Source organism: Clupea harengus, chromosome 19 (genome assembly GCF_900700415.2).
Source record: "Clupea harengus chromosome 19, Ch_v2.0.2, whole genome shotgun sequence".
Classification (NCBI taxonomy): domain Eukaryota; kingdom Metazoa; phylum Chordata; class Actinopteri; order Clupeiformes; family Clupeidae; genus Clupea; species Clupea harengus.
This window is the reverse complement of record NC_045170.1, coordinates 21,513,933-21,530,492: the sequence shown is the minus strand read 5'-3', so window position 1 is coordinate 21,530,492 and position 16,560 is coordinate 21,513,933. Positions and strand designations below refer to the sequence as shown.

Genomic DNA, 16,560 nt, shown 5'->3' with positions numbered 1-16,560 from the left:
TACGTACACATATTCTCAGTATTTTATTGTAAGCATGTACAGTGCCCTCCACAATTATTGGCACCCCTAGTGAATATGAGCAAAACAGGCTATACAAAAATATGTCTTTGCTGTTTATCCTCTTGGTCTTTCACTCAAAATATTCACAAAAATCTTACCTTTTCATTGAAGTAAACTTATTGAAAGAAAAAAAAACTGTTGACGTTAAATAAATATGTTTCCCCAAAACATGTGTGCCACAATTATTGGCACCCCTAGAAAAATCTTATAATTTAAAATCTAACAAGTATATTTCCAGTCATGTTTTACATTTTTAAGTTCACCTGTTTGATAAGGAACTCTTAAGAGGTCAATCACGACTTCCTGTTCCACTGGCGAACAAATATGAGGTGACTCAGGCCAAATTCTATTAGTCATTCATCACTATGGGAAAGACCCAAGAACACAGTGACAATGTGCGACGGAAAGTTGTGGAGCTGCACAAATCAAGAAATGGACACAAGAAAATCTCTAAGGAGTTGAAAATACCCATTTCCACTATCATGGAAATAATTAAGAAGTTTAAAGTGACAGGAGATGTTAAGAATCAGCCTGGAAGAGGACGTGTGTGTACATTGACCCCACGCACCCTGAGGAGGATGGTTCGACTGGCAAAAGAATCTCCAAGGATCACAGCTGGAGAATTGTAGAGGTGAGTTGAGTCTTGGGGTCAGAAAGTCTCCAAAACTACCATCAGACGCCACCTACATCAAGTTGTTTTGGAGGGTTGCCAGAAAAAGCCTCTGCTGTCAATCAACTACAAACTAAAGCGCCTACAGTTTGCCAAATGTAAGTCAGACTTTCAATGGGGCCGAGTTATATGGTCAGATGAGACCAAAATAAAGCTTTTTGGCAACAAACATCAAAGGTGGGTTTGGCGTAGACAGAAAGATAGCCATACAGAAAAGACCCCCATACCCAATGTGAAGAATGGTGGCGGATCTTTGATGTTGTGGGGCTGTTTTTCTTCCAAAGGCCCTAGACATCTTGTTAGGATACATGGTATCATGGACTCCATCAAATACCAGCAGATATTAAATGAAAACCTAACAGCCCCCTCCAGTAAGCTTAAAATGGGCTGTGGTTGGACCTTCCAGCAGGTCAATGATCCGAAGCACACCTCAAAATGAACACAAAAATGGTTCACCGACCGCAGAATAAAGGTTTTGCCATGGCCATCACAGTCCCCCGACCTAAACCCCATAGAAAATCTGTGGGATGAGCTGAAGCCGAGTCTACAAACGTTGACCTCAGAATCTGAAGGATCTGGAGAGATACTGCATGTAGGAATGGTCTAAGATCCCGTGCCATGTGTTCACCAACCTCATCACGCATTATAGGAGAAGACTCAGAGCTGTTATCTTGGCAAAGGGAGGCTGCACAAAACATTAAATTAAGGGGTGCCAATAATTGTGGCACACATGTTTTGGGGGAAAATATGTATTTAATGTCAACAGTTTTTTTTTCTTTCAATAGTTTTACTTCAATGAAAAGGTAAGATTTTTGTGAATATTTTGAGTGAAAGACCAAGAGGATAAACAGCAAAGACATATTTTTTTATAGCCTGTTTTGCTCATATTCACTAGTAGGCCGCAAGGTGAACCACGAAAAGTCCTTTAGAAATCGAATCCCGCTCCACAGGCGTGCATCTACACAATATTTAGTTCATAAAAAAGAAAGAGTCGTGCTTAGCTACAAAAAAAAAGTTCGTCGCTGACTTTCCAGTCAATTTTTGGTGCGTGTATGTTTTATGCCGAACTAGTTTCTTCAGAGCGCACAAGGATCTTGGTCGCGAGTGCTGGCACTTTTCGACACGTGATCATGCTACACCAATAAGGTAGCTGCTTTTTGTCAACAGAATGGCAAGATGGCGTCCACCATGCCTTCATCGAGCAGTACGGAAGACGAAGAAAATACACCGGAATGTCTTAATAAATCAAAAAACAAACATTGTTTTATGCATATTACTTCAGTCAAGCACGAAGAGGTACATTATTCCACCACTACACGATGGAATACATACAGGACAAGCCTACAAACGTGGCTCGGCTCTGGAGGTGCAGTACCACAAAGGCTGTTATAATCAGTACACCAGGTTTTTGACGAGGCCTGAAAAACCAGAGAAAGAACAGTAAGTTATTTATTAAATTGCATTTCAAGGAGCTACTAACTTAACATTATATAAGTAAACATTCAATCTGCATTCTGTTGTATGTGCACACAATCACAACCCTTATTCATGTCTTTCCTTCTCATTTATATGTGTTCTAGGAATGAGCCCACGTTTGATGTCAGCTATAAGTTATTCTGTGAGAGGATCATTCGCCAAAGGCTGCTTGTCAACCAAGAGGTGCAGAGAATGGGCCAGCTGAGGAAGGCCTTCATTGAACTGGTGAAAGCAAATGAAGGTCTTGAAGCTTCAAACTACAGGTAACTGCAATGCATTTTTCTCTCAAGTCTTATTATTTGTCATGTGCAAGTCTAGCTTTACACAACATGTGTGTGACAGGCCTGAGAAACTGTTTTTAAGTCTTGCTGTTTGCACAGACATGTACCACTTGGCAACAAAAAGAAGGTGTGTGTGTGTGTGTGTGTGTGTGTGTGTGTGTGTGTGTGTGTGTGTGTGTGTGTGTGTGTGTGTGTGTGTGTGTGGTGAGGTTTGTGACGTTGTGTGCCTTTCTTGGGCATCTTTGGTGTTAAATGTGCTGTATGGCAGATAGGTTCTAGCCTGTAATGTCTTGTACCACCTCCACCACTCTCTGCTTTTCATGATACTCCTGTGACTCTTAATTGTCACTGTTTTGTTGTGTTGCAGACAGGATATGTTGAAGAAGAGGCTGACTCGTGATTTCCCCCATCAGTATCAAAAACCTAGAACGGTCATGTATAGAGCTGATGCAGGGTCACAACGCATGCAAATCTTTGGCCCGGATCAGAGGACCCCAACCCAATGGAAAAAGTTTCTCTCAGAAGGAACAAATACCGAATTCCTGTATGTTGTATGGAAAAATGCAGACCTTACAATAGTGGGCAAAAACCTCTGCTTGCACATACAAATCAATGTCACTGTGTGACTGTTAAGGAGGGTGTACAGTCTGTTTGTGTTGTTGAAGACCTGCAGTGTGATCATGAAGAATGTGACACAAGGGTGTTTTTACATGCACAACATGCTGCACAGGAGCATAAAGCTGTCATTATCAAGAACTCTGACACTGATGTGGCAGTCATTGCTGTAAGTGTGCAGACAGATTTGCCATGCAGTTTATATGTTTTCACAGGGACTGGCAACAGGACACGTATCATTGACATTACCAAGGTGTCATCAGCTCTCGGAACCAGTGTGTTTTCAGCCTTGATCGGAATTCACACATTCTCTGGGTGTGACTCCACAAGTGGAGGCAAAGGAAAAAGAAAGACATTTTCTGTTGCATGTGAGAAAGATGAGTACCTAAAGGCTTTTACAAGTTTAGGTACTAACTTTAACTTGGAGCAGTCAACATTTGCACTTCTTTGCCAGTATGTATGCCACTTATATGATCAGCCAGCTGCCGATAATGTAAATGAAGCTAGGTACAAGGCTTTCTGTATAGCATCATCAGCCTTGCCAGAATTATGCATTCCCCCTACTGCTGATGCCCTCCATCAGCATTGCAAAAGGGGAAACTACTAGGCTGCAATAATGAGGTCCTGTCTCAAACTAAATATAAGTGCTCCATCACCTGCTGGATATGGTTGGCAAATAGAGGATGGGACCTTGCACATCACCTGGATGACCAGAAACCCGGCCACTGACTGCGGCTGCAAAGGTGCCTGTGAGACAGGCAGATGTTCCTGTTTTTCTGCAGGATTGTGTTGCACAGACTTATGTCGTTGCTGTAATTGTGCCAACACAAAAGAAACTGAGGAACTGGAAGATAACCGTCCTGACACTGACAGTGAGGACTGAGTGTCCTTAATCTGTTATTTCTTATTTAGTTTTGTACAGTTTTATATATCATATTTCATATTTTTCATAAAGATTGTTTTTATGGTTCATCAGTGTTGTTTTCATTTGTGAATGAATGAATGAACGAACGAACAAATGGTCATTGGTATAAGTACAATTACTGCCTTTTATTGATACAAGGAAGGAGGTTTTTTTGTCACATACATAGAAATACTTACGTAAAGCATGTAGTGAAATTTCGTTTGGTGTTAAGCTTTTTCTGTGCGAGTGTGAAGAAAGAAAGATCAAGAAATATTTTTCATAAATAGCAAGAGGGAGTATAAAGTGCAGTGTGTGTACAGTCCATGTGCAAGTGTGAAAAAAAGTGTAATTGCTGTTTATATAGTCATTGTGTGTGTTCAGGATACGGAATGCTTGAGGAAAGAAGCTCCTTCTCAGTCTCTCTGTTCTGGTCTTGTAGCAGCAGAGATGTTTGCCTGACCTCAGTGTTTAGAAAAGTCCATGGTCAGGATGTTAGGAGTCTTTTACAATACTTTGGGCCCTGGTACGTAGTCTTCTCTTGTAGGTCTGTAGGGAGAGGTGCTCTGATGATGCGGTACTGCTGTCACAGGCTGTACAGTTCCCATACCAAGTGATGATGCTGTCAGGACACACAGCTGATGGGTGCTGATGCTCTGAACTTCCTCAGCTGACGTAGGAAGTACAGTCTTTGCCTTGATTTCTTCAGTGTGTGCTGGGTGTTCACAGTCCATGTTAGATCGTCAGTAAGGTGTATTCCCAGGTATGTCAAACTTGATCTAAATTACTTAACATAAGCATAACATTATCGTATATTTGCCTCATTGTTCTTCTTGGACGCGGCTATGTATACAGCACTATTTAGAATCCATTTAGCCCACTTTTGAGGATGTTCGGGTGTTTTCCTCTTGATCGGTAACGTTGAATCTAACCACGGGAGCCGCCATCTTGCCATTCTGTTGACAAAAAGCAGCTACCTCATTGGTGTAGAACGATCACGTGTCGAAAAGTGCCAGCACTCGCGACCAAGATCCTTGTGCGCTCTGAAGAAACTAGTTCGGCATAAAACATACACGCACCAAAAATTGACTGGAAAGTCAGCGACGAACTTTTTTTTGGTAGCTAAGCACGACTCGTTCTTTTTTATGAGCTAAAGATTGTGTAGATGCGCGACTGTGGAGCGGGTTGAAACGAAAACAGTGTTCACCTTACGGCCTATAGGGGTGCTGTCATGGCAAAAAGTGACCGGGTGCCAAAAAGAGCCCGGGTGATGGCTTTCGAACGGCTCTTGAGTGACAGTTGCTATACTAACGCGACAGACTCTATGACGTACCCTAGTAGATATGAGCACCCTAGCAGGTATAAAACCCACACCAGCATTACGTAACCCGGACACTACATAACCCGGGCACTTTTTGGTCAGTCTCAAGAGTCGTTCGAAAGCCATCAGCTACTTGTTAGTCACTTAATATTGTGCCTAAAACTATTAAGTATTCCGTTTTAGCTACACCTGCCGGTATCATGTACATCAACATTTGCAGTCAATACTACTTTTTTAATCGCTATATATTGTGGCTAAACACATTTTTACCCGGTAAATAAAGTGTTCCATTTTAGCCGTTTACATCATCATTTGCATTTCAATTGAAATTGTTTAGAGTAGAAATTCGTTTTTATAACAAGGAGAAAATATACTGATATACGGTGCTTGTTTATCTACCGTTTTAGCAAGCCAGCCAGTTAATTTGCTAACATCTTAAATAATATACGGTGCTTGTTCATCTACCTTTTTAGCAGGCCAGCCAGTTAATTTGCTCACATCTTAAATAATATACGGTACGGTGCTTGTTCATAGACCTTTTAAGCAAGCTAGCCAGTTAATTTAATAACATCTTAAATAATATATGGTGCTTGTTCATCTACCTTTTAAGCAAGCCAGCAAGTTAATTTGCTAACATCTTAAATACTATACGGTGCTTGTTCATCTACCTTTTTAGCAAGCCAGCCAGTTAATTTGCTAACATCTTAAATAATATACGGTGCTTGTTCATCTACCTTTTTAGCAAGCCAGCCATTTCATTTGCTAACATCTTAAATAATTTAAGATCTACCATTATTTGTTGATATTGGCCTATTTAGAAAGACTTGGGAGAGTTCATACTAGCTTGCTAGCTATACACTAAGCAAAATAATGTGCCCCATCTAACGGAGGAATTGCTAATCGCTAACGAGATGCTAGCGGCGAAACCGGTTGAAATGTACTTACTTTGACACTATAACAAACTTGTGAGACAACAACTTTCCTAACACAGTCAAACATCAAGCACATGGTTATTTTGCTTGGTTTATTGCAGGTAAAATACAGGCAAGCTGGTCTCAGGTAGCGAAGTATAATGCGAGATGCTCTGGGGTAAATCGCGTTAATGAGGTAGTCTGACGTAATGCTAACGTTGGTATAGCAACTGTCACTCAAGAGTCGTTCGAAAGCCAATATTACATCACCCGGGGTCTTTTTGGCACCCGGTCACTTTTTACCATGACAGTGCCAATAATTGTGGAGGGCACTGTATGTTCTAGTACATTTCCAAAGGCAAAACTAGTTATTTCTCTGCAAACATTTGTTGCACACTCACCTCAGAGCAATGGCAAACATGAAAGGCCACACGTATGGTTGCATTGATCAGTCATAGAATGGATAAAGAATGTAAAGAACATTGGTATAGTGAAGCATAAAATCAATGTCTAGTTGTGCCATGGAAAACGGACAACAAAAAGCCAAATGCAGACGGAAGAAAGGAGACGGGCAGAACATTAACCCTGAACACACCTGAACATCATTCCACCTGAAGCAGAGAGAGAGGGAGAGAGCATAGGTACACTCAGTGGGTAGGATCAGAGGAGGCCAGGCAGGGCTGTAACACATTCAAAATAAATGAAGAAAACTGAAATATACTACTTGCATAAATATTCAAATCCCTGTGATTTTGAGTTTCAGATTTTGAAACTATTATCAAATGATACAGAGGTGCCACCATAACCGATAATAAGGTAGAGCCTCTCAGTGGTTAAAGTAGAGATCTTCTGGATATAGAAATCACTGTCTAAGGTTGTGAAATACCAGAGAAAACTGAAGAGAGTGATTCAAAGGTTTAAGTGAGGGAAAGACTCAAGGAAGTAAGTGTTTAGATGTCCAACCGAGCAGCATTAGATCCATTAGAAGAAAGTGCTGAAGTCACACCATTAAGACTTTTAGTAAAAAAGGTTGTCCACCAAATCTAAGAATCAGAGGAAGACTTAAACTTATGAGGGAGGCCACCAAAGTCTAGCCATCACCCTGACAAATCTGCTAAGTCTAGTGGCTGGAATTGGAGTGCAGGTGTAGGAGTCAATAATCTAAAGAGTTCTCTATAAAACTGGCCTTTATGGAAAGGTGGAAAAAGAATCTATTGTTTAAGAAAAACATTAAAGGATGGAGGTTGCTTAAGATGTGAGAGGGTTTTTCTGGTCAGATGAAACCAAATCGAGCTTTGGCCCAGTCAAATTCCTGATCAAAATCCTACTAAGAATCTGTGGTACCACAGTCCAGAAGAGTCATCCCACTATAGATGTATAGCTATCTATATCTAAATCTATATAAATTCTACCAAGAAGAATGGGGGGAAACACCGCAACAACAATGTGCAAAGCTGGTAATTTCTCCCTTCAATTAGATTCAAGGCAGTTATTGAGGTAAGGCACCAAGTCTTAATGTATATGGGTTGAATATACATGCAGGCAGTTTTTAATGGATTTATTATTGATTTTAGTAGAAAAAATAGAATGGTTGAATACTTTGACACTTTAGGTAAAGATATTACAATTCATCGTTGGAACTGGGTTGGCTAGAAGTTACATTATGATATAAACAGCAACTATTATTCCTGTGCCCAAGCAAAGCAACATCAGCACTTTAAATGATTATAGGCTTGTGGCGCTCACTCCCATCATCGCCAAGTGCTTTGAGAGGCTGGTGGCGAAGCGCGTTAAGGCTGCCCTCCCTCGCTCCCTGGACCAGCATCAGTATGCTTACAGGGAAAACAGGTCCACTGAGGATGCTATCGTCACAGCCCTCCATACAACGCTGACACACCTGGACAAGAAGGAGACATACGTGAGACTACTCTTCATAGATTACAGCTCGGCTTTTAATACCATCGTCCCCAACCGGCTGATCACCAAACTCCTTGATCTGGGCCTCAGCTACAGTCTGTGTATGTGGATTAAGGATTTCCTAACAGATCGCCCCCAGACAGTGAGACTGGGTCCTCACCAATCCTCGAGCCTGTCCCTCAGCACCGGAGCTCCACAAGGCTGTGTATTGAGTCCCCTGCTCTACTCCGTCTACACATATGACTGCACCAACACCCATACTTCAAATACAGTAATCAAATTAGCAGATGACACGACTGTGGTCGGACAAATCACCAACGGAAATGAAAGTGCCTACAGAGACGAAGTTGACAGACTGACAGGATGGTGTAAGCAAAACAACCTGACGCTGAATGTCAAAAAGACAAAAGAAATCATAGTTGACTTCAGACGGCAAAAGGCAAACCCTCGCAACGCCTCATCATCAATGGTGAGGAAGTGGAGAGGACCTCCTGCTTTAAGTTCCTGGGGGTTATGCTCTCAGAGGACCTAAAATGGGTGATGAACACAACCGCCACAGTCAAGAAAGCACAGCAGCGGCTCTACTTCTTGAGAATACTGAAGAGAAACAACCTGTCTCCCGAGCTGCTTAAGTCTTTTTACCACTGTTGCATTGAAAGTGTCCTCACATACTGTATCACTGCATGGTATGTCAACTGCACAGACAAGGACAGGAAATCCCTCAGTCAGGTCATAAGGTCTTCGGAGAGAATAATTGGACTTCCACTGCCTCCCCTGGACGACATCTTTAGGACACGCTGCCTCCGCCGAGCATGTGGCATTTTGAAGGATGAGACTCACCCCGCAAACCATCTCTTCACCCTGCTACCCTCTGGCAGGCGCTACCGGGCCACTACAGCCCGCACCTCTATACTGCAGAACAGTTTCATCCCAAGGGCCATCACAGAACTAAACAATCACACAACCCTCATACCCTCCACCCAGCACAACTGCACTTTTTTTAGTGGTTGCACAAACACATTTCGTTGTGTATCTAATGCACAATGACAAATAAAGTCTATTCTATTCTATAAACTACAACTCCCATAGTTCCACAAAGGAGAGTGTCGAGTCCCACACTTTTTGCGTCATCCTGTCGCTAAAGGCGAAAATCGCCAATCACTTTTACTAGCTTGTTACAGCAAACGGATACCGGGAGAACCGGGAGGTAGGACTTGGATTATTATTTTTTCAATCGAATTGTCTAGGGTAGTATATTTAATAGTAAATATAAATATTTCCCAAACGCATTATTTTTCAGCAGTATAGTAAAATTGATCAAACCGGCGGACAAATATATTGCGGCCTACTTCACACTGTTCGCCATATTGAATATTTAGCTATCCAGCTAACTCAGTAGGGCAGGTTAGGGCGTATAAATTGAACATCCCATTGTAAAGTCCACCGTTGCTATTTTCACAGGTTGCAGTTGATACTTTGCCTTTTGTCGATGTGGTTTAGATGGCATCCTGTGGTTATTTAGTGGCTATTACATCTACCTCAAAGTGACATCATAAGTAGCTATTGCTTAAGCTTTTCGCTACAGCTAGCGAGGCTCACTTAGCTAGCTAGCTAGCTTGCTCAGGTTAAATGTTCACTAACGATGGCTAATTTTACTAGTCGAATAAGTTGATTTTTGTATCGATTAGCTTATTCATTGTTCCTTCTACTTGATTTAAATGAATCTACCTTTCAACGCTTAGTTGGGGAACACCAGTAACAGGTAATCCCCTTTCATAGGGAACGTAACGTTAGTTAGCTACTAATGGCATTTGTGCGACTAGTCTTGATGTCTGTTCCAGGTGCATTTACTCTATGCTGTATGTCTTTCCTCTTATCAGTTTTCCAAGATGAGTAGTTCAGAGGAAGTGTCATGGATCTCCTGGTTCTGTGGACTACGGGGAAACGAATTCTTTTGTGAGGTAAGTGTCACCAATAGCATTAACGTTAACCGTGAACGCTTGCGGATATTGTGGCAGCCAGTCGATACCTGTGTACCACAGCATTTGTGAATTCTAACGTTACCCGACGTTTGTGAAATATGTTTTAAATGCAGTAATTTAACTTACTAGCATTACGCCACGTTTCACTAATTACAGTGAATCTATTCAGGGTATAAGTGTGTTCTTTCTATCCTTATTCTCAGAATCAGAGAATATGGAAGTGGTATCTGACTGTCTCTCTTCCCCCTCACACAGGTTGATGAAGACTACATTCAGGATAAGTTCAACTTAACAGGACTCAATGAACAGGTTCCACATTATAGGCAGGCTCTTGATATGATTTTGGACCTGGAGCCAGGTAAGTGCAATTAGAGGCATACTGTATTACTTTGACCCTGTGAGTGTTTTCTGATGAGACCAGGCCAATGGTTTGTCCATTCACTTTGTGTTGTTTGACGTGTATCGTCTCTCCTTGTGTGTGTTTCATATTAAAGTTCTGAATTTTTGAAGATCTCACGTTCGTAGTGTGCTGTTCAATTACAGAAACACCTTGTAGGCTGTTGTTTAGTCTACAGTATCCCCAAATTAGACGGATAGAAACATTGTTTCTCTCCTTACCCCTGTCGCAGATGAGGAGCTTGAAGATAACCCTAACCAGAGTGACCTGATCGAGCAGGCAGCTGAGATGCTCTACGGGCTGATCCATGCCCGCTACATCCTCACCAACCGTGGCATTGCCCAGATGGTAGGGCTTCCCTTTGATCTCTCTCTCTCTCTCTCTCCTCTCTCTTTCTCTCTCTCTCTCATAACTATATTCTGTCTTTCTTTGACTCCCACATATTTATCCCTCAAGATTGTTCATCCTTACTCTTCCTCAATGCTTTTGTGACGCAACACAGATTTGAAAGATGTGTGATGGAAACTGCCCTCCCTGAGTGTTAACTTTCCTCCATATTTCCTTTGTGCTCATAGCTGGAGAAGTACCAGCAGGGCGACTTTGGCTACTGCCCCAGAGTCTACTGTGAGAACCAGCCCATGCTGCCCATTGGTGAGTTTTCACTACTCAAATACTCTTGACGAGGTTGTTGGGGCGGACACATGCTAAAAAGTTTAGCTTCATTTTACAGTCTTTCAATTAAGAAAAGAAAATGGGTGTGGTGGGGGGGGGGGGGGTGGGACCCAGACATAAAACGGTAGGTGTCAGCCAGCCACATCAGCTTCTGCATGTGATTGATTAAAGTTGTATGTCCCCAAGTACGTGTTTATTGCCCTTGCTTGAGGTACTGAGGAAGGCATTTGTAAAAGCTTACATAGGTGAAGGCAGCACACATTCCTTGTCCATCCGTCAGTCAGGTTCTCTTCTGGAATGTTGACACACGTTTGTTTCTTCTGTAAACTAAAGAGAAACAAATGCAACGTTCCCTCAAAACTGGTGTTAGCATTATAGTGAACCTGCAATCTTTTTGGTTGTTTGTGTATGAATTCCTGTAAGTATATATCTCAGGCCTCTGTAACCGGTTTCATCCCCATGATTATCTCCACCTGTGATTTGTGAGATAATCAAATACATTATGTTGATTTTTCTAGCCCTATATGCTGTGCACTAGGTGTGTATGAGTGCACTGATTGATCTTCCGTCTTCCAGGCCTTTCTGACATCCCTGGAGAAGCCATGGTGAAGCTCTACTGTCCCAAGTGCATGGATGTGTACACGCCCAAGTCCTCTCGGCACCACCACACGGATGGGGCCTACTTCGGCACAGGCTTCCCCCACATGCTGTTCATGGTGCACCCCGAGTACCGTCCCAAGAGACCTGCAAACCAGTTTGTGCCCAGGTTAGTGTGTGTGTGTGTGTGTGTGTGTGTGTGTGTGTGTGTGTTTGATTGAATCTATGTATATGTAGTTTTTGGTACCTCTCAGAGGATGTAAATATTGCACCTCAGTTTTGCAGAGTTTAGTGCCCTTTCCAGTCCATTTCTATACCAAATCTGCTGCACTTTTTTAACAAACGAAGTGTGACCGCTGCCTTTTTAGCTCCACGAGAACTTGAGGCGTGCAATTATTTATGTCTGTGGAAAACTGAACAGAAATGAGAACAACCTAAACAAGTGTAAGAACTGCTCAATCCCCACTGACTGGTTGTATGCTTACAGAGCTTCCAGCAGTTCTTGCCATTGGTCAAGTTTACAACCTTGTCTGCTGTGAGAATCCAGTGTCATCATTAGTTTATGATTAATGTGTCAAAAACTTTGTGTGAGAGACCGGATGAAATAATATGAGTACAAACACACTCACTCTCTTGTATTGACGTGTATGTCTTGTATTGCTCCCACCCAGGCTCTATGGCTTCAAGATCCATCCCATGGCCTACCAGCTGCAGCTGCAGGCTGCCTCCAGCTTCAAGAGTCCAGTCAAAGCCATCCGCTAGGACCCCGAGAGGAGAAGGAGGGTTGGAGGAGAGGGGGCGAGTGGGTGGGGGCTGGGTGGGGGATAATTATAGGTGGAGGAGGAGGAAGAGGAGGATGATGATGATGGGGAGGTGGGGGAGTGGTGGTGTACCTCAGTTACCACACAACACACACACACACCCACCATTGCTGGGGCAGATAAGAAGTGTTTTGTTTTAGATTTAGTGACCTTGAGAGAAGACCTTGAATTATAAAGAGTGTGTGTTCTATATACAAAAAAAGGACGGACGGCTTTAGAAAAACAAAAAAAAGTTCTCTTCTCTGTCACATGCACATACGCTCATACACGTTGTGTACACACACACACACACACACACACACACACACACACATTGTGTGAGGAGGGGAGAGGATATCCCATTTGCTTTTAAGTCTGTGATCATTGCAAACCCCTTTTGTTTTAAACCAGGATGTTGCATTTTTAGTGCAAGCCTTTCTCTCTTTTTTTTTTTTTTAATGTCACCCCTCCCCCTTTTCATAATGTGACTTTTAAAAGTCGCCGAGTTTGAGCTCGATTGTCTTCTGTAGCTTTCCCCAGCTCTTCACGGTCAACACGAGTAGAGCCGCCAAGGTCACCGGTAAAAGCGGCTGACGCCAGGGTGACATGCGTCTGTCTTGTGTCTCTTGTTACTGTAGTCAAGTCAGAACACAGATGCATTCTGGGTCTCCCCTCCTAGGTGGTTGTATGTGCATCCTTTGACTCTCACAGTTCACTGCTCAACCGCCCAGTCTAACTTGCCTTAATGCAGTCAGTGGAAGCCCTGGGGTGCATCAAAGGGTTACGGTGTGTGTGTGTTCAGACTAGAAGGCAGAGGCTGTGTATTGGTTCTTGGCTCCGTTGCAGCGTCTATTTCTGCAGGTTGAGCAGGCGTCTCTAACCGTGACGTCCAGAAGTGTGGGGTACATCTGAAATGGCAACGTGTTCATACTCTTCCCCAACCCCGCCCCCCCCCCCCCTCTTTCCCCCTTCTCACAAACAAACACACACAAACAAACAAATACACAAACGTTCATCAGGCGCGCACAAGCACTGACTCTTATTGGTGGTTCCTCTGCCTCCAGTCAAATAATTTATGTGAGATGTGTTATAGGACATGGCCTCCATGATGACATTTTGTTTTCTCATTTCTGTGTTTTTTGCTTTTGTTTTTTCCCCCTTCCTCAGAGTGCATCAGATGTTATTTGTGTGGTAGGCAGATGTGGCCAGCTTTCTGAGTTTTTGAAAGAATTACGCAGGATGGATGGATAGAGTGGATTGTAATTATTGTTAGTTTTAACTTGTTTTTTTTCTAGTTAGTTCTTTTTTTTTTTCTTTGCAGTTGTCAAAGAGGAACCAGGGTTCATATTTCACAATAAACATTTTTTTTCCTAAAAAAAATCCACGTTTGATATGTGAGTCTTATGCTTGTGTCTGATTATGAATATAATCTCAAATGTATCCATGGGAATTAGTGAACACACCTTTCTTTCAAAAGTCAGGTCTGTTTTTTTTTGCTTTATATTGCACAGTTTACCACTGTAAGGAAATACATAATTGTAAGGAAATACATCATTGAAAAACAATTATACTGAATATACCCCCACCAAAAGCTAAAGTGTTTTCACACATGGGATATGTTAACCATCCCCCTTTCCAGAAACTGAATCCATTTGACCTTTCAGCTGTGTTTACTGACATTGCTCTGCACCTGCTTGCTGCTGGACACACACTCACACATTCGTGCTCACACACACCTGAATGTCGGCCGTTTAGTCACCTCGTTTCACTTGCACTCGAGAAATCACAGAGAGCAGTTAGAGCCCGGAGGGTTGATTTCAGCCATGATACTCGCGCTCAAAAATGTGTGTCCTTGCGCGTCGCCCGTCACACTCGTTAGTGTTGCGTAGGTCTACTGCTCCAGTTTGGTAGTATCAGGAATCTACAGGAATGTGCCCTTAGCTGTAAGTGGAACAGTGGCAGTAACAACCGTTAGGGGTAAATATACAGTGGATGACTTTCCCTCTGAGGTTTTCCCGACAGGTAGTGTAACATGACTAGACCTAGCCTTAGATTCCCCACGTTTGATTTTTAATGACGCAATGATGCCTACACCTCGAAATCTCAAACATTTGAAACGTGAGGCTTGAGGTTACCCTTTGGGCTCCTGGGCCTAAGCCTGATATTTCCATGTGGGGGTCTGTCGTTGAACCTGCAGCTTGTCCTTCACCCACTCAAAAGAAATGCTAGCTATTGCTGGGAGGGCTTGAAAACTTACCTAATTTATAATATATAGAATGGCGGGGTAATTACTGAATGTTTACTTGCATTATATAAGGGAAATCAAATCAAATCAACTACCAACATTTAGTACCTTGTTGAGGATGAATCTTGGGTTTTCTGACATTATTGATATTTTCCTGAAATATCTTCAGTGTTACATTTGAGACTCCATACCTTTCATGGAGATAATAGCTTAAAGTAGGCCGAGCCATTATTTGCATGTACACAACATACATTCAGATGTATCCGACCAACAAAGGTCCATAAATGTGGGCACATTTTAAGTTAATGTTGATTAATCATTTCTGGATATTACCTGGATGTGATAGGTATGAAATGTCTGTGTGTGTGTGCTGTGTTTTTACAAGGGGATCAGGACCTGAAATATCCCAGCTGATTGCATGATGCTGATGTTCATTTCCTGGCCACCAGGTGACAGACATGAGCAAAAGCCAAGCAAAAAAAGGTAATTCTGTTTCTCAGTCAGGTCAGGTACGTTGTTTCTCTCCCTGTGTTTTTTTGGTGTTGGGCACTTAGCACCGTGGGTTTGCCTGTTACTATCTCCTGTTACCCCCCGCCTGTTACTATCTCAGCGTTTAAGTGTGGGTGTGGATATTTTTGTGCGTTCATATTTGGGAGTGTGTGAGTGTGACTAATCGTATTGTCCTTCTTTTGGGAACACCAACAACAGCTGATGTTTTCAGACTATTTTAATGACAAACTGTACGTGTCACATGCTCACGCAGAAACACTGATGTATTCAAGGATTTCTGTCTTCGGTGTTATTTCCCTGAAACTCATTGTTAAGGTTTCCTCTTTTCCTGCTTTGGTTTTGCTTGAATAATATCCCCAAGCGTCTGTTGTGGTAGGACCAGGCCTACCTTATCCTGTCGTGTGATCCTTTGACAATAATAAAAAAAAAAGCCGATTCGTTTTCATCTCTTACCCACACTTCTTGGAATTCTCTTATGCAATCATACTGTCACATTCTTGTCATTCAATCACTCCATCATTCGTGCACTCACTCAAGCATTCTGTCATTCACACATTCACACATTCACTCACTCACTCACTCAATCATTTACTCGGTCACTTATACATTCACTCACTCACACACTCAACCAGTCATTCCCCACCCGTCCTTCTCTCTCTCTCTCCCTCTCTCTCACACACACACACACACACACACACACACACACACACACACATACAGACACACAGACACACAGACACACAGACAGACAGATGCACAGATACACAAACAGGCACGCACCCTCCCATTTATGTCTCTGTATAGTCAGAGTGGCGGTCTCTCGACTCAGATGATCTAATCTGATCTTTTCCACTGGCTTTGAGCAGCACACAGGGCAGGTTCAGGACAAAGACACTCCTACTCCACGGTGAACAATATTCGCCGTATCTGCGTCCTGTACAAGTGGATAGAATGACAACAGTGTTTGTAGTGAAAAAGAATTGAAAAGTGTTTGTGTCGGTGGGTGTGAAAAGAAAAAAAAGGGAGGGAAAATAGTTGAATGGTATGTGTGTGTGTGTGTGTGTGTGTGTGTGTGTGTGTGTGTGTGTGTGTGTGTGTGTGTGTGTGTGTGTGTGTGTGTGTGTGTGTGTGTGTGTGAGAGAGAGAGACAGAGAGAGAGAGAGAGACTTTGGTTATGTGTTCTCAGTCACACTGTGAAGGTTTGA

At 42.5% G+C, this 16,560-nt stretch overlaps 1 protein-coding gene across 1 annotated transcript; it reads left to right on the top strand.

Annotated features, from left to right (window-relative positions):
- Positions 1-9,249: 9,249 nt before the first annotated feature.
- Positions 9,250-13,980, top strand: csnk2b (casein kinase 2, beta polypeptide). The gene is made up of 7 exons (XM_012831495.3): positions 9,250-9,359; positions 10,033-10,113; positions 10,390-10,492; positions 10,764-10,879; positions 11,107-11,182; positions 11,780-11,969; positions 12,472-13,980. Exons 2-7 carry the CDS (start codon positions 10,042-10,044, stop codon positions 12,560-12,562), a joined length of 648 nt encoding a protein of 215 aa, XP_012686949.1. The 5' UTR covers positions 9,250-9,359; positions 10,033-10,041; the 3' UTR covers positions 12,563-13,980.
- Positions 13,981-16,560: the final 2,580 nt, after the last annotated feature.